General features: G+C 58.0%; 1 protein-coding gene across 7 annotated transcripts in view; it reads left to right on the top strand.

The window, feature by feature from the left end:
• KIF17 (kinesin family member 17) overlaps positions 1-25,376 on the top strand; it is a 42,923-nt gene that overhangs the window by 5,982 nt on the left and 11,565 nt on the right. For 2 of the 7 annotated variants that reach the window (XM_034645589.1, XM_034645592.1), the window contains exons 2-13: positions 569-715; positions 1,191-1,292; positions 5,808-5,997; positions 8,819-9,271; positions 11,783-11,892; positions 15,874-16,021; positions 16,116-16,151; positions 17,464-18,050; positions 18,914-19,015; positions 19,402-19,500; positions 20,120-20,331; positions 21,832-22,063. In XM_034645589.1, coding sequence (XP_034501480.1) covers positions 569-715; positions 1,191-1,292; positions 5,808-5,997; positions 8,819-9,271; positions 11,783-11,892; positions 15,874-16,021; positions 16,116-16,151; positions 17,464-18,050; positions 18,914-19,015; positions 19,402-19,500; positions 20,120-20,331; positions 21,832-22,063 — 2,418 coding nt within the window. Of the gene's footprint in view, positions 1-568; positions 716-1,190; positions 1,293-5,807; positions 5,998-8,818; positions 9,272-11,782; positions 11,893-15,873; positions 16,022-16,115; positions 16,152-17,463; positions 18,051-18,199; positions 18,202-18,913; positions 19,016-19,401; positions 19,501-20,119; positions 20,332-21,831; positions 22,064-25,376 lie in introns of all 7 variants that reach the window. The other 5 variants (XM_034645613.1, XM_034645610.1, XM_034645597.1 and 2 more) reach the window with 4 other exon arrangements.

Here is a 25,376-nt window from a genome sequence, read left to right as displayed (position 1 = left end):
GAGCTCATGAGTTCTGCGAGGGCAGGGACAGGGGGTGGCACCTTGTTCATTGCTGTGTCCCCAGCCAAGCATGGTGCCTGCGCCTGTGGAATGAATAAATGTGTCTGTGAATGAAGACCGACTTCAGGGTTGCTCCCGGTTTCCTTCCTTCCATCCCACCCCTCGTCCCCCTCCACCTGCCCTCAGCCTCTGACCGCTCTGCACTCCGTTAGCCTGGAAGGCCTTCCTCTTCCTGACACCTGTCGGCGCCCCAAGCCACCTTTTAGCTCCCCCACCCTGTCTGCCCCACCCAGGAGGCTCTGTGATCCCCCCTCGCACTCCCTCTCCTTGCCCCGCTCCCCGGACTCCTGGATGTACACCTCCGCTTGCCTTGCTTGCCTCCTGTGAGGATCATTGTGTGTGTCAGTCTCCCCAGCAGGAGGTGAGCTCCTTGGGGACAGAGCTGGGACTTACTCATTTCCGCGCTGCCTGCCGGCCGGGTGCCATCACAGCTGGAGCCCCCGGGGAGGGGCCCGAGTCCTGCTGGGCCCGGCCAGCTGAGCAGCACGGCCGTGGTCCTCCCGTGCAGGGTGTCACCGAGGGCTACAACGGCACCATCTTTGCCTACGGCCAGACGGGCAGCGGGAAGTCCTTCACCATGCAGGGCCTGCCGGACCCACCTTCCCAGAAAGGCATCATCCCCAGGGCCTTCGAGCACGTTTTCGAGAGTGTCCAGGTAGGGGCCTCGCGGTGGGAAGGGGCAGGGAGGGGACTGCGACCCTGGTCAGCGCAGAGCCGGCTGCTCCCAGGACTCATTTTGGTGCCCCCTCCTCCCCCGAGGAACATTCGCGACAAGGAGGGATCAGACCATAGCCAGTACTTGGTCCTTACCTGTGGCCTCATTTTCTCTACCTGGATAATGGGGAGGCCTCTCCCCTTTCCTTTCCCATGAAGCTGTGGAGAGAGCATGAGACAGTAGCACTATGAGAATTGTGTAAGTCAGAGAAGCCCACGAGCTGGAGAGGAGGGGTGGGCAGCTAGGCAGTCAGGCAGGGCCGGGAGGGGTTGGGGACTCCCCTCCTCGTGACATGGTCACCTCTCCTGTCGCAATGTCCTTTCATAATGTCCTAGTTGCGGAGGACGTAGGTGGCAGGGTCAGTGCTGGCAGCAGGCGCTCAGGGGTCTTTGCTGTCCCTGTCCATGCCCCGCAGTGTGCAGAGAACACCAAGTTCCTGGTCCGGGCCTCCTACCTGGAGATCTACAATGAGGACATCCGTGACCTGCTGGGGGCTGACACCAAGCAGAAGCTGGAGGTGGGTGCGGACGTGGCCTGGACAGGGATGGGCAGGTGGAGGGGGGGGCTCCCTCAGAAGCACAGGGAAGGTATCCTGGGGGGACAGGCCCCTGTTCAGATGAGAGTGGGGACTTCTGAACTTGAATTCTGGAGCATTCTCAGAGTCCCTGCTGCAGGAGAGGGGCTCACAGGCTTACCCCCGGCCACACAGTGGGGGGCTGGACCTTACCTGGGGTCATGCCACCTATCGCTGGTGAAGTAGGTGGAGTTTTGTGATAGATTTCGTTTGAAAAATGGGTTCTACTTTTAAAAAAATTACTTTGAAAATCTCTAAGGGCCGCAAAAGCTAGAAAGAAGGTGAAAATGATGATCAGTTATCGAACGCTGTTTGCAGACCACTTGAGACACATCATCTTATTATGAGTCACAGTGATCCTGTTGGGATCCTGCCATCCCCAGTGTCCCAGTGTGGGAAGGGACGCTCAGACGGGTTAATTCACTGTCTAGATGTGTGGCCAAAACTGGGCTTGAACCCAGGTCTGTCTGACTTCAAGGGCCTGAATCTCAAACATCCCATTTCACGCCTGTTTGTGGCTTCAGATTCTGGGACTTTGTTTCCCTTTGCAAGCGGTCTGGGGTGAGGGCACCCAAGGACCGGTGATGTGACCCTTATAAAGTGAGGACTGAAGAGGGCAGTGAGGACGAGCTGCGAGGACGAGGTGCTCACAGAGCCTGGCGCACAGAAGGCGTTCAAGTGCAGTGGCATTAGCTGCTGTGAGGGGTCCCACAGGGCTGACCCTTTGGGGNCGTGACCCTTATAAAGTGAGGACTGAAGAGGGCAGTGAGGACGAGCTGCTCACAGAGCCCGGCGCACAGAAGGCGTTCAAGTGCAGTGGCATTAGCTGCTGTGAGGGGTCCCACAGGGCTGACCCTTTGGGGAGCCCAGTGAGGTCAAGTGACCTGCCAGGACCAGACAGGCAGTTGGTGGCAAGGCTGGACCCAGGTCTGGGCCTGAGTGTGAAGCCTGGATTATGTGTCCTCTCTGGGACTCTTTAAATGCTGGGTGGGCAGGGTCGAGTCCAAGAGGTGGGAGGCCAGCGGGGGTGTGTTGGGGGGGTAGGCTGAGCTAGTCCTGTGGCCAGAATGAGGGTGGCTGCCCCTGACTCCCATGCTCCCCAGGGCACATGCCTTGACAGCCACAGGAAGCGGGGGCAGAACCAGGTGAAGGGGCTGCTGCCGATGCCTCCCGGTCCTCCTGACCCCCGGGTACCTCTAGATTGGATAGAATGTTGGAATCCCCTGGTTCCCCCTACTCCCTACCATGTGGAGGTTGCAGGGCTATTTCCCTCAGCTTGAGCCTCCAACTTGTCCCCTGACCATCCCCCACTGGCCCTGGTTTCGCTGGGGTTGGGGGGGATCTGTGAGTTCCTCTCTGACGTACGACCACTCTTTGATCCGAGTGAACAAATCAGACACCAGGCAGCAGATGTCTTGAAAAATGTGTGTGTTCTGGCCATACTGTGGAAAAATCCCTAAGAATTTGGGCTGCAAAGACCCTTAGAGAGCTTCTAGTCTGCCATTTCCTAGTACAGATGAGGAAGCTGAGTCCCAGAGCGGGGAAGGGACGGGGCCAAGGCCACACAGCTGATTACTAGGAGCGGTGCTTGTACCAGAACTTGTGGGATCTGAGTGGTCAGGGGCTTTCCTGCCAGAATTCTTGGGGATCAGCAATATAGGGAACCCCCAGGGCACTAAGAGGCCAGTAGTGGGTTCCGGCCAAGGGAGGCACATCCATCAGGTGATCCATTCATGCAGCAAAGACTGGGAAGACCTCCGGGTGCCAGGTGCCAGGCCACGCGCCACAGCGGGTCCACACAGGTGTGACCTCTCTTCCTTCCAGGCCCCATCCTGACGGGCCCGGCCCCTCCTCCTCAGCTCTTGACAAACACAGCAGCGCTTTGCCCTTTCTGTGCAGGAGCCTCCAGCCGCCCACCTGGAGTCTTTCTACTGTCTTATCCATCCTGGAGCTGGAGCCGCTGAGTCACAGCTCAGCCTCCAGACAGGGAGATGGGGGGGTGGCGAGGAGGAAGGCAAAGGACGTTACTCCCACGTGTCAGTCCTGAAAGGCCAGCCTGGGGGATCAGGGACCCCTGCCAACCTGCACGGGTCTGCACCCAGACCCGAGAATGGCATGGAGGACCCAGGCCGTGAGGACTGGCCGCTGGGCCCCTGCTCCATCTGGGCCCGAGGCCTCAGGCTTGGTGAGTCAGGCTGCCTGGGGGTCGGGGGCTGGGGCTGCCAGAGACAGATGCGCTCCGGGACACTCCCTGCCCGTGCCCTGGGGGGTGTGAGCCGCTGTGTCCTAGGAAGGTACAGAAGGGTGCAGCCTCAGGAGGAGGAAACTGAGGCTCCAGGCGCCTGGGTAAGACCAGCCACTGGGCACATGGTCAGGAAAGGGGGAGGCTGGATTTGAATCCAGGTGGCCGGGGCCCCACAGCTTGGGCTCTGAATCCGTGCTTAACACAGGGCCTGGTGCTTTCGGTAATTAGAGGTGAGTAGGTCAGCTGGAGGGAGGCATTTGGGGAGGCGGTGGAGTTTCCCTCCCTCCCCCAACCTCCATCACCCACCACCCTGAGGGAAGCAGCCCACACTGGGTGATGGAGGTGAGGCCCTCGGGGCCTCTCAGTGTATTGGGGGGCAGTGTCAGGAGCCCCTCCTCCCCGGGGTCGCCTGCCCCTCGCTGGCCACATCCCAGCCGTTGCCCTGGTGCCTGGGCTCTGGGTCGGGTCGCAGGGAGTAGCTAGTCACTCAGAACCTCCCTGGGAGAGCAGGGCTGAGACCGAGGGGGGCCAGGATTGGGGGGGATCGTGAGGTTGGGGAGCAAGCTTTCCAGAGCCTAGAAATAGGGCAGTGGCATCCCTACGCGAGGGCTTGCCTCCCCGCTCCCATTCCCTGCTCCTGGGCTGAGCCGCGCCCCTGGTGCCCTCTGCCGGTGGCGCCTCTCCGCGTACCTGCCGGACTGGCTTTTAGCTCCATCCTCTTCTCCGTCCTCGTCACGGGCTTGCAGAAATAGGATTCATCTGACCGAAGAGGGAACCGGGGCCGAGAGAGGCAAAGTGACTTCTCTAACCAGCAAGTGGCAGAGCCAGGCCTCTAACCTGGGGCTGCCTGACTGGGGACCTGCGGCTCCCGAGGCCAAGGCGGGAGCACCAGCTCACTCCCCAGGGCGCAGGGCCCACCGTGTGCTGGCGGCTTCCAGGTCCTGGGAGTGCTGCGAAGGTGAAAGCAGGTGGCAGCCCAGGCCGAGGCCCAGGTGCTGGGAGCCGGGCGCTGCCGGAGCATTTCAGGCCAGCTTCAACCACCCTCTGTTTGCGGGGTCTCCTGCTTCTGTCCTTGGTGCTCTATCCCCACCCCCACATCCTAGGTCAAGGTCAGCCCTTTGTCATTTCCAACCTCGGTCACTGCCTCTCTCCATACTCCACCTCTGAAGTCTTCTATCTCCTGGGACCCGTTGCTGCCCTGGTACTAATATCTCTGTGACCTTGAGCAAATCCCTTCACAGTCTGTGCCTCAGTTGCTTTTCCGTTCTGGGAAGCCCAGTCCTCCGTCTGGATCTGGGTGTTTCTCCCCACTTGAGCAGATAGGGCGAGCCTGTGTGCCCCCCCCCGCCCCAACGCAGCAGAGGCCCAGCCCCACCTGGCACCCCGAAGCCCCTTGGAGCGAAGCACCAAGCCTTCTGTGGCTCAGACCAGCAGGGACATGACTTGTCCTGGTTCTGCTCTTGCCAGAGTGCTTGTATTTCCTCACACTCGAAAAATACTGCGTTTCACAGCTCTGTGTCAGCCACAAAACAACTTGGCTGCCTGGAGAGGAAGCGAGGAGCAGTCAGATAAATTAATTACTCGCTGCCGTCACGCTGAGGACTGGAAGCCTGTTTGAGCTGCGGGCCAGTGGGAGTTCTGGGCAGCAAATGGCCCTTTGCCGGCCGTGATCCAAGGGCCTGGGAACGTCCCTGTTTCCCTGGACCCACAGCAGAGAGGCGATCAGGAGCCGCGTCGACAGGGCAAAAGAGCAGCTTTCTGAGCCCTCGGGTGACTACGGGGTCAGCCCCTGGAAGCTGAAGGTCCCAGTCTAGAAAGCACCTTCATAATAATAGCACCGCTGACAGTGCAGACAGCGGCTGCCACGTACGGAGCACTGGCCATGTGCCAGGCCCTGTGCCAAGCCTTGGACGGGCCTTATTTGACTGACTCCCCACCACATCCCTAAGAGACGGGTATCTCATACCCATTTTACAGATATGGAAACTGAGGCCCGGAGAGGCTGAGTTATTGGCTCAAGGTCCCACAACAAGGAAGAGGTGGGGTGGGTTTAAGGCTGGTTCCACCTGGAACAAAGCCCCTGCCTGTTGCAGGGACCTTGAGGTGTCAGCCCGCACTGCAGGAGGACAAAGGTGGCCTGAATTGGGCCCTTCCCCGGGTTCCTTGGGGATCCCTGGTCCCACCCGGCTCTGACCCGTCCCTCCTGCCCACAGCTGAAGGAGCACCCGGAGAAGGGGGTGTACGTGAAGGGGCTCTCCATGCACACGGTGCACAGCGTGGCCCAGTGTGAGCGTGTCATGGAGACGGGCTGGAAGAACCGCTCGGTGGGCTATACGCTGATGAACAAGGACTCCTCGCGCTCCCACTCCATCTTCACCGTCAGCATCGAGATCTACGCTGTGGGTACGTGCAGCTTGGGGGGGGCGCGGGGTAGCCAGAGCTGGGCTCCCACTCCTGGCAGCTGAGACCCTTCACCTCCCGGGACCTCGGGGGCCCCATCAGAAAGGGGGAGAAGCTGCTCGAACTGCCTGGGGGACACCCGTGAGGGCCCTCCTGTGCTAGGGCCCGAGTTTCCAGGATAAGCGGCATCATCAACACCGCCGAGCACACACCACGCGGCTTCTGTGCATGAGCCCATTTGCTCCCGTAGCCCCGGGAGGTGGCTATCAGTGTCATCCCCATTTTACAGATGAGGAAACCGAGGTCCTGCAACTAGAAAGCGTCAGAGCTGGCCCTCGATCGCAGGGCTGTGTCCCCAGGGTGTACCGCCTGCACCATTGGGAGTCTTCTCTTTCTCCGCAGTGCTCCCCACCCTTCAGTCACTTCCCCCTTTCTGGAAGAGCCCCCGAGGAAGGCAAGAAACTCATATTTATTTCTGGCCGCCAGTAGCGCTGTGCTAAGCACTTCACAGCGCTCCTTCCTTCTTCTGTTGCTTCCTTCTCTTTAGCCCACGGAAGTCCTAGAGGCAGGCGTTCTAACTGCCATTTTTCAGATGGGAAAACTGAGGCTCTGAGAGGTACAGTGGCTTGCTTGTGCAGGGTCCCACCGATAAGCAGGGGAGCTGGGATTTGAACCCCAGTCTCTCTGATATCTGGGCTTTTCCCAGTAACATGGCAGCTGCCTCCAAGTCCATCATGAGTAGAACTCTTGAGGGCACTGTAGTAGGAAGCAGCCTCGGCCCAACCAGAAACATAACTCTGGAGAGATCCCCGACCCAAGGTCAGTGGCAGGGTACCTCCTATGACATCGCCCAGCACGTGTGGTGACCCGGCCCCAGGCCAACCGTCTGGTGCTTGCTGGGTCTGAGTCTCCCCATGGTGCTGACACGGGTTGGGCAGGGTCAGTGAGGCCACAGCGTCATGCCGTGAGGCTGCGGGTGGGGGACAGGGATAGGACAGGGGAGGACAGATCTGGACGGAGGAAGACAGAGTGCCTTTGGGGGTGCCTCTTGGTCTTTGCAGAAGGGCGTGAAGGATGGGGCAGGCTGCCTGGAAACAGGCTTTTAAACAAATTTATTTTTTTATTTTTCTTTTTCTTAGAGAGCCAGTGTGTGAGTAGGGGGAGGGGCACAAGGGGAGGGAGACTCTCAAGCAGACTCCACGCTAGGCCTGGAACCTGACGGAGGGTTCCATCTCATGACCCTAAGATCACGACCTGAGCCAAAATCAGGAGTCGGACACTTAACCACCTGAGCCACCCAGGCGCCCTATAAGCAAATTTAAAAGGTGTTTATCATTTTCCTTATAAGTTCAGTAAAGCTATTTAGGAATTAGAGAAAGGTAGGTAAAATTACCCCTAAACCCAACTAGTAGTATTTGAGTGTATTGGGTTTTTTTGGTCCTTTTTATCCTACAAAGTTTATAAACACAATCAAACTCTTAACATTGTATTAAGTTTCTCCCCTGCGCTCCATTCCCTGCGCCATCCCTGAGCATCTCTCCGGCCATGTCTTTGTGACCATGGGTGCCAGCCAGAGGACGGCGCATCTCTAACGCGCTTTTCTAACCAATCCTTAGAGGGCGGTGAGGTTGTCTCCTGTTTTGGCCTGTTGCAAATAATGCCAGGATGGACATCTTGGTGCATCAACCCTTTTCTGCTTTTAGAGTCATTTCCTTGGATGTCATTTCCAGGAGTGGACCTCCTGGAGCAAAGGGTACAAACCTGTTTAAGGCTCCTGGTACATTCTGCCGAGAGCACAGTTTCCATCCATCTGTCCTTCTGCCGCTTAAAAAAAAAAACAAAACACCTCAAACCTCGAGCCCCTCGTGTCCAAGCCTCTCCTGGGTGCCAGCCGGACCCGCTGTTTCCTTACTCCAGGCTGCTGTGTGCATGGTTTCCACTGGCAGGAGACCAGGAGGAAGCCCCCTGCCCCTCCGCCGACCTCCCCACCCCCATCTCATTGGGAATGGAGTCAAGCGGTTTTTCCCAAGTTTCATAGCTACTAAGACACAGAATCAAGACTGGACCCCCAAGTTCGGTGCCTTCCAGACCTGAGCCCCTGTTACCAGCCAGTGCCCGACTCTTATCACCCTCAACGCTGGGGTCTGCCTTGTCCGCACAGCCTTGGTCACCACAGAACTGGGCTTGCTCTCAAGGGGGATGGACCCCTGCTGTGTGCTGGGCCCTGGGTCAACTCTGTAAAAATGTGCTCTCAGTTTACTTTACTCCTTCCAACAACCAGCCTGAGAGGGGAGCTGCTGTTAGTCTCACTTTGTGGCTGCGAGAATTGAGGACCAGAGAGGTGCATGGCTCTGCTAAGGTCGCACAGCAAGGAGGAGGCAGCGCTGGGTTGGGAACCAGATCCAAGAGCCTCCAAAGCCAATGTCTTTTGCAGGGAAGGATACAAGGCCCTGGGTGACCTAGTCACATCCCCCCACCCTTGGCCTCACAGGAACTCTGGGGGAGCTATTGTGATCACTGAAAGAAATCCCATTGCGCTCAGAGAATAGTCTGGACCTTCCAGCCCCTGCTCCCCGAATCAAACAGCCCTGTGTTCTGACCTTGGGTCCACCACTTAGCAGTGGTGTGACCTTGGGCCAGTTAGATGCCTTTCTGAGCCTTGGTCTCCTTTTCTGTAAGATGGATTCAGTGATAGCGCCTCTCTCAGGGGCTCTGGTGGCTGATGTGAGACCCCCAGTGGGTGGGAGCGCTCAGTGCCTGGTGGCTAAGTGCTCCACGCGGGGCTCACCGAAAGCCCCTCACCCTCCGCCCGGTCCATCTGCAGATGAGTGGGGCAAGGACCACCTCCGGGCTGGCAAGCTGAACCTGGTGGACCTGGCGGGCAGCGAGCGGCAGTCCAAGACAGGTGCCACAGGGGTGCGGCTCAAGGAGGCCACCAAGATCAACCTGTCACTGTCGGCCCTGGGCAATGTCATCTCAGCCCTGGTGGACGGGCGCTGTAAACACATCCCCTACCGGGACTCGAAGCTGACGCGGCTGCTACAGGACTCGCTGGGTGGCAACACGAAGACGCTGATGGTGGCCTGCCTGTCACCTGCAGACAACAACTACGACGAGACGCTCAGCACACTGCGCTATGCCAACCGGGCCAAGAATATCAAGAACAAGCCGCACGTCAACGAGGACCCCAAGGATGCCCTCCTGCGCGAGTACCAGGAGGAGATCAAGAAGCTGAAGGCCATCCTGGCCCAGCAGATGGGCCCCGGCAACCTGTCAGGTGGGTCCTGGGGGAGGAGGTGGCAGGAAGGGCCCGGGACTGGGGACAAAGCCTCCCCCCCTTGTTTTCTGCTTCCGGCTGCCCGTCCGAGAGACGCAGAAGCAGCCCCATCTCCTCGCCGCTTCCCGTGAGCATGGCTTTTGAACAGCAAGAGGGAGCCCGCTCGGTGATGGCCAGATGGTAACCGCTCCCCGGTGGACTCAGGAAGAGGGTTTGGGCTGTTCCTCAGATGCGGCGCTGGGGCCGGCTCCCGCCTCCAGGCTGCACCTCCACCCCCACCCCCACCCCGCCTGCCTGCTGTCTCTGGGCCACATCGTGATGCTGTGCTGCGGGGTGACTCACTCCCCCATGTCCCACCCCCACTCCCACTTAGGCACCTTGTGATCGCAGCTCTCATACCCAGGTGTTCGGCTGTCATCTGGCATGTAGAAATCTACAGACTTTGTGGGGTCCTTGCAAACTCCAAGGCTTTCTTTACCTGAGAATCCCTTGTGGAAGGGAGCACAAAAGAGCCTGAGTCTGTCTATTCACTCATCCAGCTCCCTACCCACCTTCCTTTCTATCTGTTCTACAGACCCATTCATCTACTTTCCCATCCATCCACCCATCCACTCACCCACCACCCATCCACTCACCCACCCACCCATCTACTCACCCACCCATTTATCCATCCACTCATCCCCCACCCATCTACCGATCCATCTACTCATCCACTCACCATCCGCCCATCCATCCAGCCATCCACTCACCCCACTTCCCCACCTCTGCCCCTACTCCCCACCGGGACCTCTCCTCTCTCCACACTCACTCCGGAGGTGGCATCACCTCGTGGCTTTAAACACTGTTTCTGTGCTCCTAGCTCCCGTGTGGCCCCAGCCTGGCCGTGTGATTTATGTCCAGATCTTAATTCATAAAGGGGACTGAGTGGGCCCTCTGAGAGGTCAGTGTCACACTAGAAACAAGAGGATGGCACACCTCACGGGGCCACAGGGGGAAGCACCAGTGTTGGTTAGGAGGCAGGGAGGAGCGACGGGGAGCCGGAGCCGGATTTGGAGCCATTACTGGGGTTTCTATGGGAAAGTGCGGGTAGGAGACACAGCCTAGGACTGGCTGGTCTGAAGGATTCCTGTGGGCGGGGGCACAGGGCAGTCCCTGCTTGTCGGGTCCTGGCGCCCGGGGATTTAGGGCAGGGGAGATCCTGGCTGGGAGTGTGAGTTAGACAGAGGGGTGGGAGGGGCGTGGACTTGGCGTTGCTTGGTTGGCAGGCGGAAGGTGGGCCAATAGCTTGTCCACTTTCTCTAGGAATTGGCTGGCCCTGCCGGGGGCTATCTCCCCCTGGCCAGCAAGTCCCCCATGGTACCAAACATCACAAAATAGTAGACAGTTTTAAAAACTATTGCTACACAGTGTCCTCTGAATTTCAGACTTGAATATCCAGTTCAGTGATCCCTTCGAACTTAGCATGTCTGACCCTAAGCTATTGATCTCCCCCAGCCTGCTGGCCCCCAGGCAGGTGATGGCAACCCTTTCCTTCCCAGTGTTCAAGCCCGAAACCCTGGGGTGGCCCTTGGTTTCTTGTTTTCGCTTAAACCCATATCCAATCCAGCAGTAGATCTTGTCTCTGCCTTTAAGACATTTCCAGAATCTGTCCTCTGCTGTCCTAAGTCACTAGCATGTCCTACAGTAGCAGAGCACCCCCACCCTCCAACAGGTATCCGGGTGTCTTTCCTTATCCCCCTCAGTACATTCTCCACACAGCAGCCATGGAGGTCCTGTTCAAATTCAAGTCCTTTTACTGCCCTGCACACACCCTCCACAGCCTCTTTAACCGAGTCAAAGCCAAAGTCGTCAGCATGGCTTCCAGCATCCCCGTGATCCCCCCCCACTCCCTCTCTGAGCTCCTCTTCACCCATTCTCTTCCTCCCTCATTCTGCTCCAGCCACATTGGCTTCCTGGCTGTTCCTGGAACAGTCTGGTCCTACGCCTGCCACAGGATCTTTGCACTCACTGCTCTCTTCTGTCTATAAAGGTCTTCCCCAAGATCTCTGCCTGTTTCTCCCACTTCCTTCAGGTCACTGCCTTTGTCTTACCTTACCTAAGAGGTCCTCCCTGAACACACTGTTTAAATTGTACCCCCATCCCTTGGTTCTTATCCTGAGCACCTTTCCTGCTTTCTTTCTCTTGCTAGAACATGTCTGCTTGTAACATGTTAACATTTTGCTTATTTGTTGTGTGTTCCTTCTTCCTCCGATTGAAAACTCAACGTGGGTGTGAAGTTTTGTCTGTTTTGTTCAGTGCTGGGTCCCCGGTGCCTAGAACGTGCAGGTGCTCAAGAAATATTTGTTGAATGACTGTGTAAATTAGTATTTTATGTTGAGACATGCTTGAAATAAATCCAATACTGTGAAGTGTGTTTTGCATAAGCATGTGGTTCTCTCTTTACGGATTTCTGCTTGGTTCCTGCAAACTGCGTGCACCTTGGTCACGGCCCTCCTTCTGTCTTTCTTCCAGCCCTGCTGTCCAGTCAAGTCCCCCAAAACCCAGTCCAGACTGAGGAGAAGCTGATGCCCCCGCCTGTGATCCAGTCTAACACAGAGGCCGAGAAGCAGCTGATCCGGGAGGTGAGACGCCGGGGAGGTGGGAGAAAGGCAGGCAGGTGGGGCCCCGCAGGAGAGAATCTGCCGAATGAAATCATTTTACCCCCACCATCACCGTGGGGTTGGTACCACAGTCTCCTCTTTGGAGCTCAGAGAGCCGAGGCTCAGGGAGGGGCTGTGACTCGCCCAAGGTCACGCAGCTAAGGAGCGTCTGAGCTGGGATTTGAACTCAGGTCCTGACTCCAGATTGTAGCCCATCTCCTGTCAGGGCCTGCATGGGGAGCACAGGGAGGGGGGTGGGGCATCTGCAGGGGTGCTGTCTCTCTTCCGTACTCTAGGAGGGGGTGGCTGTGGTTTGATGGAAATGGAGGCCTTCGTGGTGGTGGGAATGGCCTGTGCTGAGCAGGGGGGCAGAGCCGAAGGAGTTGGTTCCCAATGCAGGTGCCAACAGGCCAGAGGCTGAGAGCCAGGTGGCCTGGGTGGGCAGTGGGGAGCCCCCAGGCACCCATTTGACCTGTGGATAAGTGGGGTGTTGGCTTCCCAGGAAAAGCCGTCACGTGGGGGCACCTCTCCCTCCCCCAGGTGCGCCTTCCAGCGTCTCTAGGAACCAGCAGGGCAGCTAATAATACCCTGATTACAGACACCGAGCTGATCCCTAGCGGGGGCTTATGCAGCCAGACTCGGCAAGCCCCTGACTCCCGGCTTAGACTCCGTCCCGACTCCAGGCCCCGCTGGTTTCCGGAGATTTCTGCTATTTGAGGGCCCCATTCAGACACCTGAGCATGGGGTGGGACACTGGCTTTTTCTGGAGAAGGAATACCAGGCAGGGACAGCTCTGCAGGGACTGGGGCATGGATGTGTCGGCAGCTGGGCCTCTGCCCCTTTGTAAACTCCGTTATAAGCCCTGGGGCCCCTGGGAGCCCTGGAGAGGCTGTGGGGGCCTGGGGCCCAGCCTCTGGGGGGCAGACTGGATAAGGCCTGGGAGTCTGAGTCCTGCGGGCTGGAGGGCTGGGAGAAATCGGCCAGAGTCCCCAAAGACTGCCCATGACAGGCAGAGGCTCTCACTGTTTGGGGGGAGGCTCAGTTGTGGCCCCCAGATGGACTTTGTCCTGGCCCCGCGAAGGTTCTGGGAGCTCAGCTGCTTCTTGCCGTTCCTCTGCTGGCCTGGAGGCTCCTGGGGCGGGGCCGATGTCAGGTTCCTCTCTAGAGCCCTGGACCCGGCTCCTGGGGAGGCGTGGGGAGGGGCCTCTATTGGGGATGGCTGAGCCCAAGCCCGCAGAATGAGAGGAATCACGTTTTGGGGGTTCCGAGTGGGTTTTGGAATCATGTAGCAACAGGTGACATCAGTCACAACACAGTAGGGCTGGGAGTGTTGGCCAGGGGCTGGGATGGAAGCTTCCCCGCATCTCCCCTCCCCCCACCAGGAAGCCTGGTTGGGTGGGGCAGGCACCCTGGCCGAGGGACAGGGTGCCACCATCCCCTCCAGGTCCCCAGAGAAGAGACTTTGCTCCAGGCTGGCTGCTCCGAGGAGCCAGTGATTGGCAGGCCCTTCTGCCCCGGGGATGGCGGTTTCTGGCCTTGTCCTCACGGGAGAGCCCCATGGCCGCTGCCTCCAAGCACCACCACCTGTGGCCACCGAGCATCCTCTCAGCTGTTTCTAATGTGAACCACACTTGGAGGAAGAGTTGAAGGCGTCTGTCTTTCCTCTCGCCTTCCTTCCCATTTTGCTTATGACTGACTCATGTTTATTGAGCACCTACTATGTGCCTGGAGCCGTGCATTCCTTTCCCATCCAGAACCAGTCAGGACACTCGGGATGGAGGGGGAGGCCCTGTGTGGGGCGGCCAGGGCACCAGGCCAGGGATGGGCTCTGCCACGAGCGGGAAATGTGACTCTGTGGGCTTCAGTCTCCTGGCTACACCAGGCGGGGCGGGGGCGGGGGGCAGATTTGGACCAGAAGATTCCTAGGGTCCATCCGGTTTTCTGTTCTGCAAGTCCAGTTCTTGGTGGGCTCTGTGCCCTGGGGCAGGCTGTTTAAGCTCTCGGATCCTATTTGCTCATCTCCAGGACGCTTTCCTGCGGCCGTGGGAGTGGGAGCTGCTGGTGTCTTCTCACCACTGGGCTGCGGCCCTGGCACCAAGCAGGACAGGGCAGGGCTGGGTTTGCAAGCGTTTCCGGGTTTGCAAGCGTTTCCTGAGCCCCTGCTGGCGCTGGGCCCTGTAGCTGGGGGTGCGCAGGGGGCCATGGGACAGTTGTTCTGTTGCGAGTGTTGGAGCACATTCTGTAACCGCCAGGGGTGATCTAGTGCCGGGAGAGAAGTCCGAGCTACGGGAGGGAGATGGGGATGGAAGGAGCAAAGTCACTGAGCAGGTGGCTTGGCCCCACGGTTTGTCCGCTGTCACAGGAGGACGAGGAGCTTTCGGGCAGACCTGCAGGTGGACAGGAAGGTGTGTGCTGGGATAGTGTTCTCTGCAAAGGGAGGGGTGGAGAGTTGCAGAGGGAGGGAGAGTGGGAGGACCCAGGAGGGGCGCTGGACTGCTAAAGAGGCCCACTGTGGTTCGGGGTCACACATGTACAGCTGGGACTGGAAGTTGGTACTGCCGTATGTGTGCACGTGTGCACGTGCGTGTGCATGTGTGTGTGCACGTGTGCACCTGCGTCTCTAGCCAGGTCTCGCCGCTGTGCAGGTGTGACAAGGCTGAGGCCTGGGTGCCACTGGGGCCGGGGCCGCACTGGGAGGGAAGTGTGGAGGGGGCTCTGTGGGAGCCAGGGGTGCTGGCTGAAGGAGGAGTGTGGGGTAGGGACCGAGCCCCTCTGGGGAAAGGAGGAAGCCAGGGCAGGGGTGCAGGGGGCAGTGAGAAAGCAGATGGGGTGTAGGAGGTCTCCTCTGGCCACCGGAGAGCTGCGTGGTTCTGACAAAGTCACCTCCCTGGGCCCCAGTAACCCCGCGTTTCGCGCTGAGGCTCAAATGCATCTCAAATGTGCCACAGAATGCATAGTGCCATATTAATGATCCTCTGTCCCCTTCTGTCCCTCCTCGAGAGCCCAGGTCATAGTGTCTGTGCCGCTGTAGAACTCTGGGCTTGTTCTGTGCTTCTGGAAGGGTCCTGAGGAATTGGGCTTTTTGCAAGGGGGCTCTCCGTCACCTCCCTCTGTCCTGTCCTTCTGGCTTTCTCAGGGGCGGCTCCACGACACAGAAGGTCACGTACTGTCATCAGCTTGCACCCCCGGCCCCGCCTATGGGAGAAGTGCATCAGAAGGCTGAGCACTCCGGTTATCCTTCCCGCCAGCAGTCGGCTTCCCTGAGCCCCTCCCTCCTCCGTGCTAGGCGACAAGGCTGCAGGAGGGGATGGTGCTATCTCAGAGGGTGGTCAGGGAGGGCTCCTCGGAGGGGGTGTTACTGAGCTGAGGCCAGAAGGAAGAGCTTGCTGGGGGGCAAGGGCAAAGACCCCGAGGCAGGGGGACGTGGGCCAGTCGAGGAGTGGAAAGTGGGCTCTGTGCCCAATGTGGCAAAAACGAGATAACAATTGTCGCGGGGTGGGCCATCTAGATCTCTGGGGACTCGGTCAAGTTGAGAGGCTTAGATTTGTGCTGTAACATAGGAAGCCATTGACACACGGTCTAGGGGCCCCTGGGTGGCTCATTGGGTTGGGCGTCCAACTCCTGATTTCAGCTCAGGTCATGATCTCAGGGTCGTGGGATCGAGCCTCGCATCTGGGCTCTGCGCTCAGCGGGGAGTCTGCTGGAGATTAACTCCCTCTGCCCTCTCCTCCTCCTCTCTCTCTCTCTGAAATGAATGAATAAAATCTTTAAAAAAATGTAGATAAAGTTCAGAAGGGCCTTCACCAGCCCATTTCGCCCCCGTGTCGTATAGGTAATCTTAACTTTGTTCTTTGGGCTTATTGGTATTTCCCGGGTCGTTTGAATGAAGAAGGCAAACTGAAAGCTGCCTTGTGGAGTGGTGACCTGACGCTGCCCCCCCGCCCCGGGTCCCCCCACTCCCAGGAGTACGAGGAGCGCCTGGCCCGGCTGAGGGCCGACTACGAGGCGGAGCAGGAGTCCCGGGCCCGGCTGGAGGAGGACATCACTGCCATGCGCAACTCCTACGATGTGAAGCTGTCCACGCTGGAGGAGAACCTGCGAAAGGAGACAGGTGGGCGCACGGCCCGGCCCGTCGGGAGGGTGGCCAGCTGGTTCCCCTCCCCATTCTACTAACTGACCTTGACAGAGCACTTCCTACACTCCAGGCTCAGTTCTACGTACTCCTCAGGACAGCCCAGCAGGTAGGTACCACCATGAGCCTCATTTTATAGGTAAGGAAACTGAGCACAGAGAGGATGAGTAATTTGTCCACGGTCACACAGCTGGTGAAGTGGGGTCAGGATTGGAACCCAGGCAGTGTTCTCACCCACCCAGCCTTGTATCCCGGAAGCCTTAGCCCCAGGCTGGGCTCTGGCCCAAGGCTGATTTAGCATTACAGCATATCACCCATATTTCATGGGTAAGTTCCTTCCCCTTTTCTCCGTCTTCTAGTCTTCTCTCATTTTTGAGCCCCTCTGTTACCAAAGCAACCACATCCCCAAAATAAGGATTCAATTATTAGCAAGAACTTTCACCTTGCTGAAGATTTTCCTTGTCTTTTTGACATTCTAGAACATTCCACCCTACCATTATCATCCAAACACCTGTGCTGCCAGCCTGCTCAGTCTTCCTAATACTCACCCAAATACTATAAAATCCACCTCGTAATGCGACGATATTGGTGGGTGCCATTTATTGGGCTTTGCTGTGTGGCAGGGGCTAGGCGCCAGATTCTCCCTCAGTGAGTGAGGGGGCACTGAATCCTCACATTGCCAGTGTGCAAACTGAGGCTCGGAGAGCTTCCGGCCGCTGAGCTAGGGAGTGGATGTCCTCTTTCAGCAAAGGGAACGTCCGGACTCTCTCAGGGGAGCCCAGGACACAGTGACAAAGCAGTGGGTGGATGTAATGCCCATGAGCGGGGAGCCCTGACAAGGCCTGTGGGATTGCAGGCTCGTCCACTCTGGCAGACGCAGAGGAGAGGGAAGGGCAGGTTCTAGCATATTCTGTCCTTCACAGTGTTCCTCCCGTCCAGTTTGAATATTAGGCCTCCAAGTGGTTTTATTTGGTCTAACAATCCTCCGCAGTGTTCATTTAACTCCTACAGATCTAGCGTTTCCTGTGGATGAGAGCCCTGAGCGGGATGCCCTATGGGGGCCTCTCGGGGTCTCGGGTGTGAAACCTGCTTGCTGATCGGGAGCTCTCGGCCTTGGAGGCCATAAGACCCACAGGGCAGTCACCTTCTGTGTGAAGAGCAGCCCCAAGGCCACGAATGGCTGGGGAGGTCAGAGAATGGAGAGCTCCTGGTGCCAGTCAGGGAAGACTTCCTGGAAGAGGAGGAAGGAGACAGGGTCTGAGTTCTGATAGAGGAGAGGGCAGAGATGGGAGGCCAGTATCTGGGGGCCTGGGAGGCTCTGGCTCTTAAGCCCGTCCCTTAGAGACGGTGTTCTTGGGGCCCACCGCCAAGGGGTCACTGGCCCTCCTCTGCGAGGAGCTAAAGGGAGTCTCCGTTTGCAGAGGCTGTCCTCAAGGTGGAGGTCCTCAAGGCGCAGGGCACGACCAGGGCCGAGTTTGCCAACAGGTCTGAGTCCTTCCCCGCGTTCCACTATGAGATGGCCGTGAAACCCGAGGTCTACTCCATGCCGCGCCCTCTGCCCAGCGAGGATGTCTCCAGGCCTGAGGTTTCTCGCGGGTTCGAGGAGCTGCGCACGGCGGAGACCTCCAAGTCTGACGTGTCTGTGGGGTCTGAGGAGTCTTCCAGGCTCGAGGAGACCTCCGTGTCCGAGGCCTGCCCTGGGCCTCAGGAGCCTTCCCGCGTGGGGTTCTCCGTGCCCGAGGCGGAGGCCGAGAGCAGACACCTTCCAGAGCATTCCGTCAGCTGGGAGGCCGTGGACCCCGCGCTGCAGACGGGGTCGGTCCCCGAGGAGGAGCAGCCCTCGCTCACAGCGCTGGGGCTGTTACCCCGCCTGCACGACCCATTTGCCGAGGTGGAAGCCAAGCTGGCCAGGCTCTCCTCCGCGGTGGCTGTGCCCGAAGCGCCCCAGGCAGACACAGCCAAGCCCCCCGCACAGGTAGCCGATGTCACACGGGACGCCACGTGGAAGGTCAGCAGGCAGAGCTTGGCAGGGTTGGGGGGGGCACACGTGTCACCGGGCGCGCACCGATGTCTGTGCGGGGGGCCCCCGCTTGGTGGCCGGCCCACGGGCGCCGGTCTTCGGGGGTCCGGGAACCAGAAGCCCTGTCTTGTGGACAGCCGTAGGGAAGGGGGGATGGAGATGGGAGGCTTTGCCAGGTGGGCACCTGTTCTGCTAGTGGAGGGACACCCACCTGAGGGGTTAGCTGAGTTGCCATGATTACACTGAGCTTCCAGGCCTGAAGGAAGGAGCCGGGGGAGGCTGGGGGCTGCGGGAAGGCTGCTGCCTTTCAGGGACCCCCCCCCTATCTGGCGGGGGCTGCTCTGCCCTTCTGTCGCTTTGCTGGATGCCTTCTCCCCTTTCCACTCTCTTTTATGGTTTAAATTCTCTTTCCCTTCTCTCCCTTTTGTTCTTTGTCCTTTGCTTTCTTTTCCTTTCCTTTCCTGTGTGTGTAATAAAGAGCATAGGCCTTTGAGTCGGACAGACCCGGGTTAAATCCCAGCTCGACCACTCACATGGCTGTGTGACCTCAGACGGTCACCTTTCTGGGCCTCAGTTTCCTCTCCTCTAAAATGGGGGTGCCGACACGCGCTTCACCTGAGGTAATGCAGGCGATGCTCCTGGAGCGGGCTCCCTCCCTGGTTCTCTCTTCCCTGCTCCCTCCTCTCCTCGCCCCTGCTCCGCACCTGTCCCCTCCTCGGTGACAGGCAGGAGGAGGTGGTGGCTTGGTGAGGCACTGGGCTGGGGCGTGGGGCGCTGAAGGGGAGGTCAGGGAGTGGAGGATGATTCCGGCCCACTGTCCCTCTCCTTCCCCCACCCCGTCCTCCTACAAGCACCCCTCCCTGACGGATCTGCTGGGGCCTAGTGTGGATCTGCTGGGGCCTAGTGTTGTTAGGTCTGAAGCTGAGTCAGCTGACTGCCTCCTGCCCAGGCCTGTGAGTCCCCACCCCACACCCTGGGCCAGGCCCTCAGGTCGGGGGAGGAGTCCCAGGTGCCTGGGTCTTCCTGTGACATTCTGGGCCTCCGTGTCCTCATCCCTGAGACAGGGACTACGACCCCAGCCCACCCCCAGCTTATGGGAACTGGCCCGTCGCAGAGCAGTCCTACCTCTTATTATTGATGGATTAAGAGGCCACTGCTCAGTGATTTTCCAACTTTGCTTGGCCTTGGGAGCCTGTCTAAAGCAAGGAGGCCTGGTGTGTGCTGAGGGCGAGGGCTGCAGGGTGGGGGCCAGGGTCCCCGAGGCGCTGGCCGGGGAACACCTGGGTCCCATGTTGAACACTGCTGCTCTCAGACCCCTGCCTTTTCTCTTCTGCTTAAGAAAGCACAAGAGGCCATGGGGAACGAGAGGAAGGCTTTAAATCGACCCACGTGTGTGGAGAGAGAAAACTATCTGCCACCCTCTGGACTGGATCGCTGGGTAGGGGCTGACGCACTTGAGGTTCTCAGTAGATGGGAGATGGGGTGGCCAGGGGCGCCCTGGCTGTAAGGTGACATTGAGATGGGACCCAAGCAGGAAGAAGGGGCCAGGGTAGAGAGCATCAGGGCGGGGGATGGCATGTGCCAAAGTCCTGTGGCTGGGAAGATCTTGACTTTCTCAGCAATGGAAAAATAAGACTAGAGAAGCAGCAGGGTGGATAGGGCGGGGGGTTGGAGGAGGCAGGGAGGGGCATGGAGGGCCCGAAGGCCGTGAAAGAAGCTGGATTTTCCTGCAAATGTACTGGGAAACTGTGTAGGGTTCTCATCGGGAAAGGGCTGTGATGGATTTGTATTTGGAGAAAATTGCGCTAGCTGCCATGGGGAGCCTGGGTCCTGAGGGGCAGGAGAGCAGGACTGAAACTGTTCCGGGGTGTTGGAGGAAATCGTGGAAGTAGGAACCTGGTCGGGTGCATGTTTGTATAACTGGGTGCCTCCGAGCCAGAAGTGATCGTCCTGGGCCGTGAGGGACCCAGCCTCTGCCACCTGGGATTGAGGCCACCGGGAGCTTGTGTCCAGGGACTGGCCTCTCTGCCTCCATCTTGGTTTCTCTTTGTGCTCAGGAGGTTGACCAGGGCCCAGAAGTGGCCGAGGAGATGATGTTGACAGCAGAGCCTGGCATAACGGCCGAGGCTGAGGCCCAGGTGGCCTTGGAGGCTCAGCCTCAGCCCATGCTGGGCATGACCAGTGTGAGAAGGGACAGTGTGGGCGTGGAGGTGACGGTGCTGACTGACGACCTGCTGCCTGTCGTGGACCAGCAGCAGGTGCTTGCCCGGTAAGTGCTGGTGCTCGGGGCTGGTGGGACCCCGTGGCAGGGCAGGAAGGGGCTATGCCCCGGGCATGGGGACGGGAGTGCCTGTAGAGTCTTCACTGAGCCCCCTCTCTGCTCCCCTGCCTGGCGAGGCTGAAGAGGCCCTGAGCCTCTTTCTAGGAGCCAGGGGCGGGGATGGTGCTAGTCAGCCGGGCGGGCAGTGCTCGGCTCAGGGAACTGTACAGGTGCCACCAGACTCCCTCAGGCACCTGCTGGGGAGCAGCTGCTCTAGGAGAGAGGGAAGGGACTGTAGCCTGCCTGGCATTCGCAGGAATCCCAGGGTGGGGTGATGCAGGCTTTCCTCGGCTCCCAGTGAGCCTCCAGTGCCCTCCTGACAGGAGACCTGCTCACCCAAGTGACAAGCCACCCGATCACCCTCAGAGGCTGCCTGCCCCGGGAGCTGGGCGTTCTTCCCTCTGTGCTAGCCACTTAACATTTCTGAGCCTTGGTTCTCACTTCTGTAAATGAGAATAGCGTCAGGCTCACCTCCATGACAGCCCCATGGCCAGCGTGTCAGCCTCCTCCCAGCAGTGGCAAACTCAGTCCCACAGTCCACAGTTCAAACATGAACTGAGCAGGGACTGCGTGCTGGGAACCAGGACGCAAGGATGAATGAGCTGTCACCTTGCCTTCAAGGGGCCCACGGTCCAGGGGGAGGCAGCTACCCAGGCCCAGGGAGGGCAGCATCTGTAGCGCGAGAAGCAAGTGTGTTGTGCAGTCGACTGCCTGGGCTCCTGTCCGCCTCCATCTATCTACCTCTACCACCCAAGCCAACTTGAAACCTCCCTGTGCCTTAGCTTCTTATCTACAAAAGTGGGTGATAATAAGAGCCCCAGCCTGAGAAGCTGAGGGTCAAATGAGACCACGCCTGCTGAGCGTCAGGCCCCAAGAAAACTCTCAGCACATGTGGCTGTGTTCAGGGTGTGGTCTGGAGTTCGATCAGGGAAGCCATCATTTTCTGTTTCTTAGAGTAGCTTTGCTTAGCTCCACCTGAATGAGGTTTGCAGGACAGATGCCTCAGGGTGGCATCAAGATACAGGGCACAGCCCAGTGGCACAGAAGCGCAGCGTGGGGGAACAGCCTGGCTGTTGGGAGAGCGCGCAGCGAGGAAAGCTAGAGCGAGCTGGGTGGGGGGCTGCAAGGGGAGATGAGGAAGCACCAGGCCCCAGGGCTGCTCTGCTCTCACGGGGTGCCAGGGAGCACGGCCGCCAGCCTGCTGCGCTGTGGGGACCATGGGCTCGGGGAGGCCCGCGGCGGGTGGCAGGTAGTTGGCTCTGGTCCACGGCGAGGTGCTCGCCCATCCTGTTGTGGGCACAGGCCGGGGTGGATCTGTCGGGAACCCGGGTCGGACCCCGTGCCCGCGTCTGGGAGGGGTTGTTGCGAGGCCCCCACGACGTCCCGCTGGACAGCACGCGTGCTGATGGCCAGGTACCATCACGCGCGCCTCCTTCTCCCCGCCGGCAGTCTGCAGCTGTTGGAGCAGCAAGTGGTGGGGGGCGAGCAGGCCAAGAACAAGGACCTGAAGGAGAAGCACAAGCGGCGGAAACGGTACGCGGACGAGCGCAAGAAGCAGCTGGTGGCGGCCCTGCAGACCTCGGACGAGGACGGCGGCGACTGGGTGCTGCTCCGCGTCTACGACTCCATCCAGGAGGAAGTGCGGGCCAAGAGCAAGCTGCTGGAGAAGATGCAGAGGAAGGTGAGGCCCCCCCACGCCCAGGCGGCCCTGCCTCCGCACCTGGCATTTATCCAGCACCTGCTGTGTGCCTCGGCAGCCCTGGAGGCAGCCCCGGTGACGGACATGCGTCTGCTGTGCTGGGAGAGTGTGTGTGACCCATGGGACAACAGAGAAACAAGGGGGACAGCGCCAGACAGTGATAGTGAGGGAATTCTAGGGGAGGGTGGTGAGGTAGGAGAGACGTCGGGCTTCGGACTTCGAAGCCCACGGCCAGGAAAGAATTCTGAGACGTCTTCGGTGCAAAAGGTGAGTTTATCAAAGCACAGGGACAGGACCCCTGGGCAGAAGGAGCAGTACCCGGTCGTGAGGAGTGGCCTGTTATGTACTGTCAAGTTGGGAGGGGGTTAGGGGTAGGGTAAGCCTCCGAGGAATTTTGGAAGCAAGGTTTCCAGGACCTTGAGGGGGCTAACTATTGTTGGGCAAAGGTCATTCATTACCATCTAAGAAAACCTGAGTCATGAGACCCTTCAGATGGATATGGGTGGGTCATATGCTTGGGGTGTGATTGCCTACACGTATCTTGGGGGGTTTAGAGATAAAGGAAGTTTCCAAAGGAATTTTAATGTTAGACTTACAGGGGGACGCCTGGGTGGCTCAGTCGGTTAAGCATCTGCCTTCGGCTCAGGTCATGATCCCAGGGTCCTCAATCGAGTCCCACATCCGGCTCTTTGCTTAGCAGGGAACTTGCTTCTCCCTCTGCCTGCTGCTCCCCCTGCTTGTGCTCTCTCTCTCTCTGTCCCTTTCTCTCTCTCTGACACATAAATAAATAAAATCTTTAAAAAAAAAGTAAAATAGGGGCGCCTGGGTGGCATAGCGGTTAAGCGTCTGCCTTTGGCTCAAGGCGTGATCCTGGCGTTGTGGGATCGAGCCCCACATCAGGCTCCTCTGATATGAGCCTGCTTCTTCCTCTCCCACTCCCCCTGCTTGTGTTCCCTCTCTCGCTGGCTGTCTCTACCTCTGTCAAATAAATAAATAAAATCTTTAAAAAAAAAAAAAAGTAAAATAGACTTACAGGATCCTGCGGGGGGAGGGGTCAGGCTAAGATTGCCTCTTGCCCTTAGCAAAGTACCACATCCAGGCCGCTGAAATCCTAGAGGAATGTCCCTCTGCCCGTTTCAAAGACTTGTCAATGGGCTGTAGGCAGTAAGGAAATTGAATAATTTTTCTTCTGCCTTTGTTTTCCACGTCAGGTGGCTTTATTTTTTATTTTTTCTTGGGTTGAAGTGCACACGTGCAAATCACAAGTGGGCAACTTCACTCATTTCCACAAAGTGAACGCACCCATGAACCAGCACCCATGTCGGGGAACTGAATATTGGCGGAAACTTAAGTTCCCAGGGCCACCTTGGGCGGGGGGCAGAGAAGTTTTTCTGGAGGCAGTGACTTCTGAGGTGGGACCTGAACCTTAGGAAATACAGGGCCAGGTCGTGACCCAAGGAAGAGTCTTCCAGGCCAAGGGAGGGGCCGGTGCCATGTATGAGGTTAGTGGCTCCAGGAGCAGAAGGGAGGCGAATATGACCGAGGGCAGGGAGGGAGGACAAGACAGAGGAGGAGCGGCCATCTGCTTCCTCGGCGCACCCTCGGGGGCTCGGGGCTCTGGGCCCTGACACGTCCCCCTCGGCCGGCCGCAGGGCACCCCTCGTCCCCATCCGACACTGCCAACGCAAGGATCTTGCCAGAGCAGAAGCTGATGCTTTTCCTACTTCGAACGCTGTAGTGTTTGGCTATTTTCATGCTTGTTCTTAATACCCTTTTTGTTTTCAGCTAAATTTGGTCTTCCTGGGATATCTCGTAATTTGGTCTATGCACCTAAGTTTTGAAAAATTCTTTCTGGAGTTCAGTTAATGTCCCATTTTACACCTTCTTCATTTCTGTCCATTTGCACTTTAAGGGTTTTGGATTGCTGATTTGAAATGTTCATACGTGTGAATTGGTGGAAATTTTATTCACATCAGGATGTTGGGTTACATTTTGTTTCTGCGTCCTCGTGCTTTGGGGGGGATTTTTCTTCTGCTGAAATGCTTTGATTTTCATATTCTGCTTGTAGAGCAGCTTTGATTAGCTACTCTGCTCTTTTCTGTGAAGTTTGCAGCGTCTTGTTTTTCTGCACTTTTGGGACCAGCTGATAGCAGAGGTGAGGTTTCGGGAGGCTGGCCGGTTTTGCTCAGTCAACAGCACACTCTTCTGTTCCTATAGTGAAGTGCAGTGTTAAATAGATTGCCCCCTACTACTGTGGTAGTTAGCCTCTCACCGCAAATAGAGTTGCCTAAAATAACACAAATTTATTATCTCACAGTTCTGTGGGTCAGGGTCCAGCTCCAGCATGACTGGTTCCTCTGCTTAGAATTCCATACGGCTGAGACCAAGGTGTTGGCAGGGCTGCATTTCCTTCAGAGGTTCTAGGGAAGAATCCATTTCTTCCAGGGTCATTCAGGTTGTTGACAGGATTTAGTTCTATGTGGTTGTAGGACTGAGGTCTGCATGGCCTTGCTGGCTGTCCGCTGGGGGTCATTCTGTTTCTAGAGACTGCCTGCCTTTCCTACTCCTGGCTCCCCTTAGAGACGCCCAGGGCCAGCCCCTCCTAGGCTTCAGCTCTCTGATTCTGCTCCTGTCTCCTTCATCTGAAGCATCTCTTCTTCTTCTTCTTCTTTTTTTTTTTTTTGTAAGATTTTATTTATTTATTTGACAGAGAGAGAGACAGCCAGCAAGAGAGGGAACACAAGCAGGGGGAGTGGGAGAGGAAGAAGCAGGCTCCCAGCGGAGGAGCCTGATGTGGGGCTCGATCCCAGGACTCTGGGATAACGCCCTGAGCCAAAGGCAGACGCTTAATGACTTCGCCACCCAGGCACCCCTGAAGCATCTCTTCTAACCCCTGTCCTCTGCCGGGGTCTCTGCGCCCCTCTCATAAGGCCCCGTGTGGTTATACTGGGTTTACCAGATGATCCAGGATAATCCCCTGTTTTAAAATCGACGGTTTAATAACCTTAATTCCAGTTGCAAAGTGCTTTTTGCTGTGTAAGAGAACATAGTCATGGGCACGTACCAAGGGGTGGAAATCATAGGGGTTGAGACTTTGCCTTCCAGATTTTGCTCTCACTTTTGGGTTCCCTCCCTCTCTCTCAGTGGAAGGGGTCAGTGTGTCTTTCGTGATTTTCTCTTGTTTCTGCAGGCCTTTTATTTGCACCTCAAGGGGTCTCCCACTGATTAACAACCTCCAGAAGCAATGCCTCGCAGAGACTAGCCCCTCGGTCTCTCCAGGGACTTGCAGAGACCA

This window comes from Ailuropoda melanoleuca, chromosome 2 (genome assembly GCF_002007445.2).
Source record: "Ailuropoda melanoleuca isolate Jingjing chromosome 2, ASM200744v2, whole genome shotgun sequence".
Classification (NCBI taxonomy): domain Eukaryota; kingdom Metazoa; phylum Chordata; class Mammalia; order Carnivora; family Ursidae; genus Ailuropoda; species Ailuropoda melanoleuca.
The sequence above is the reverse complement of the archived record's forward strand: the minus strand, read 5'-3'. Positions and strand labels throughout refer to the sequence as shown.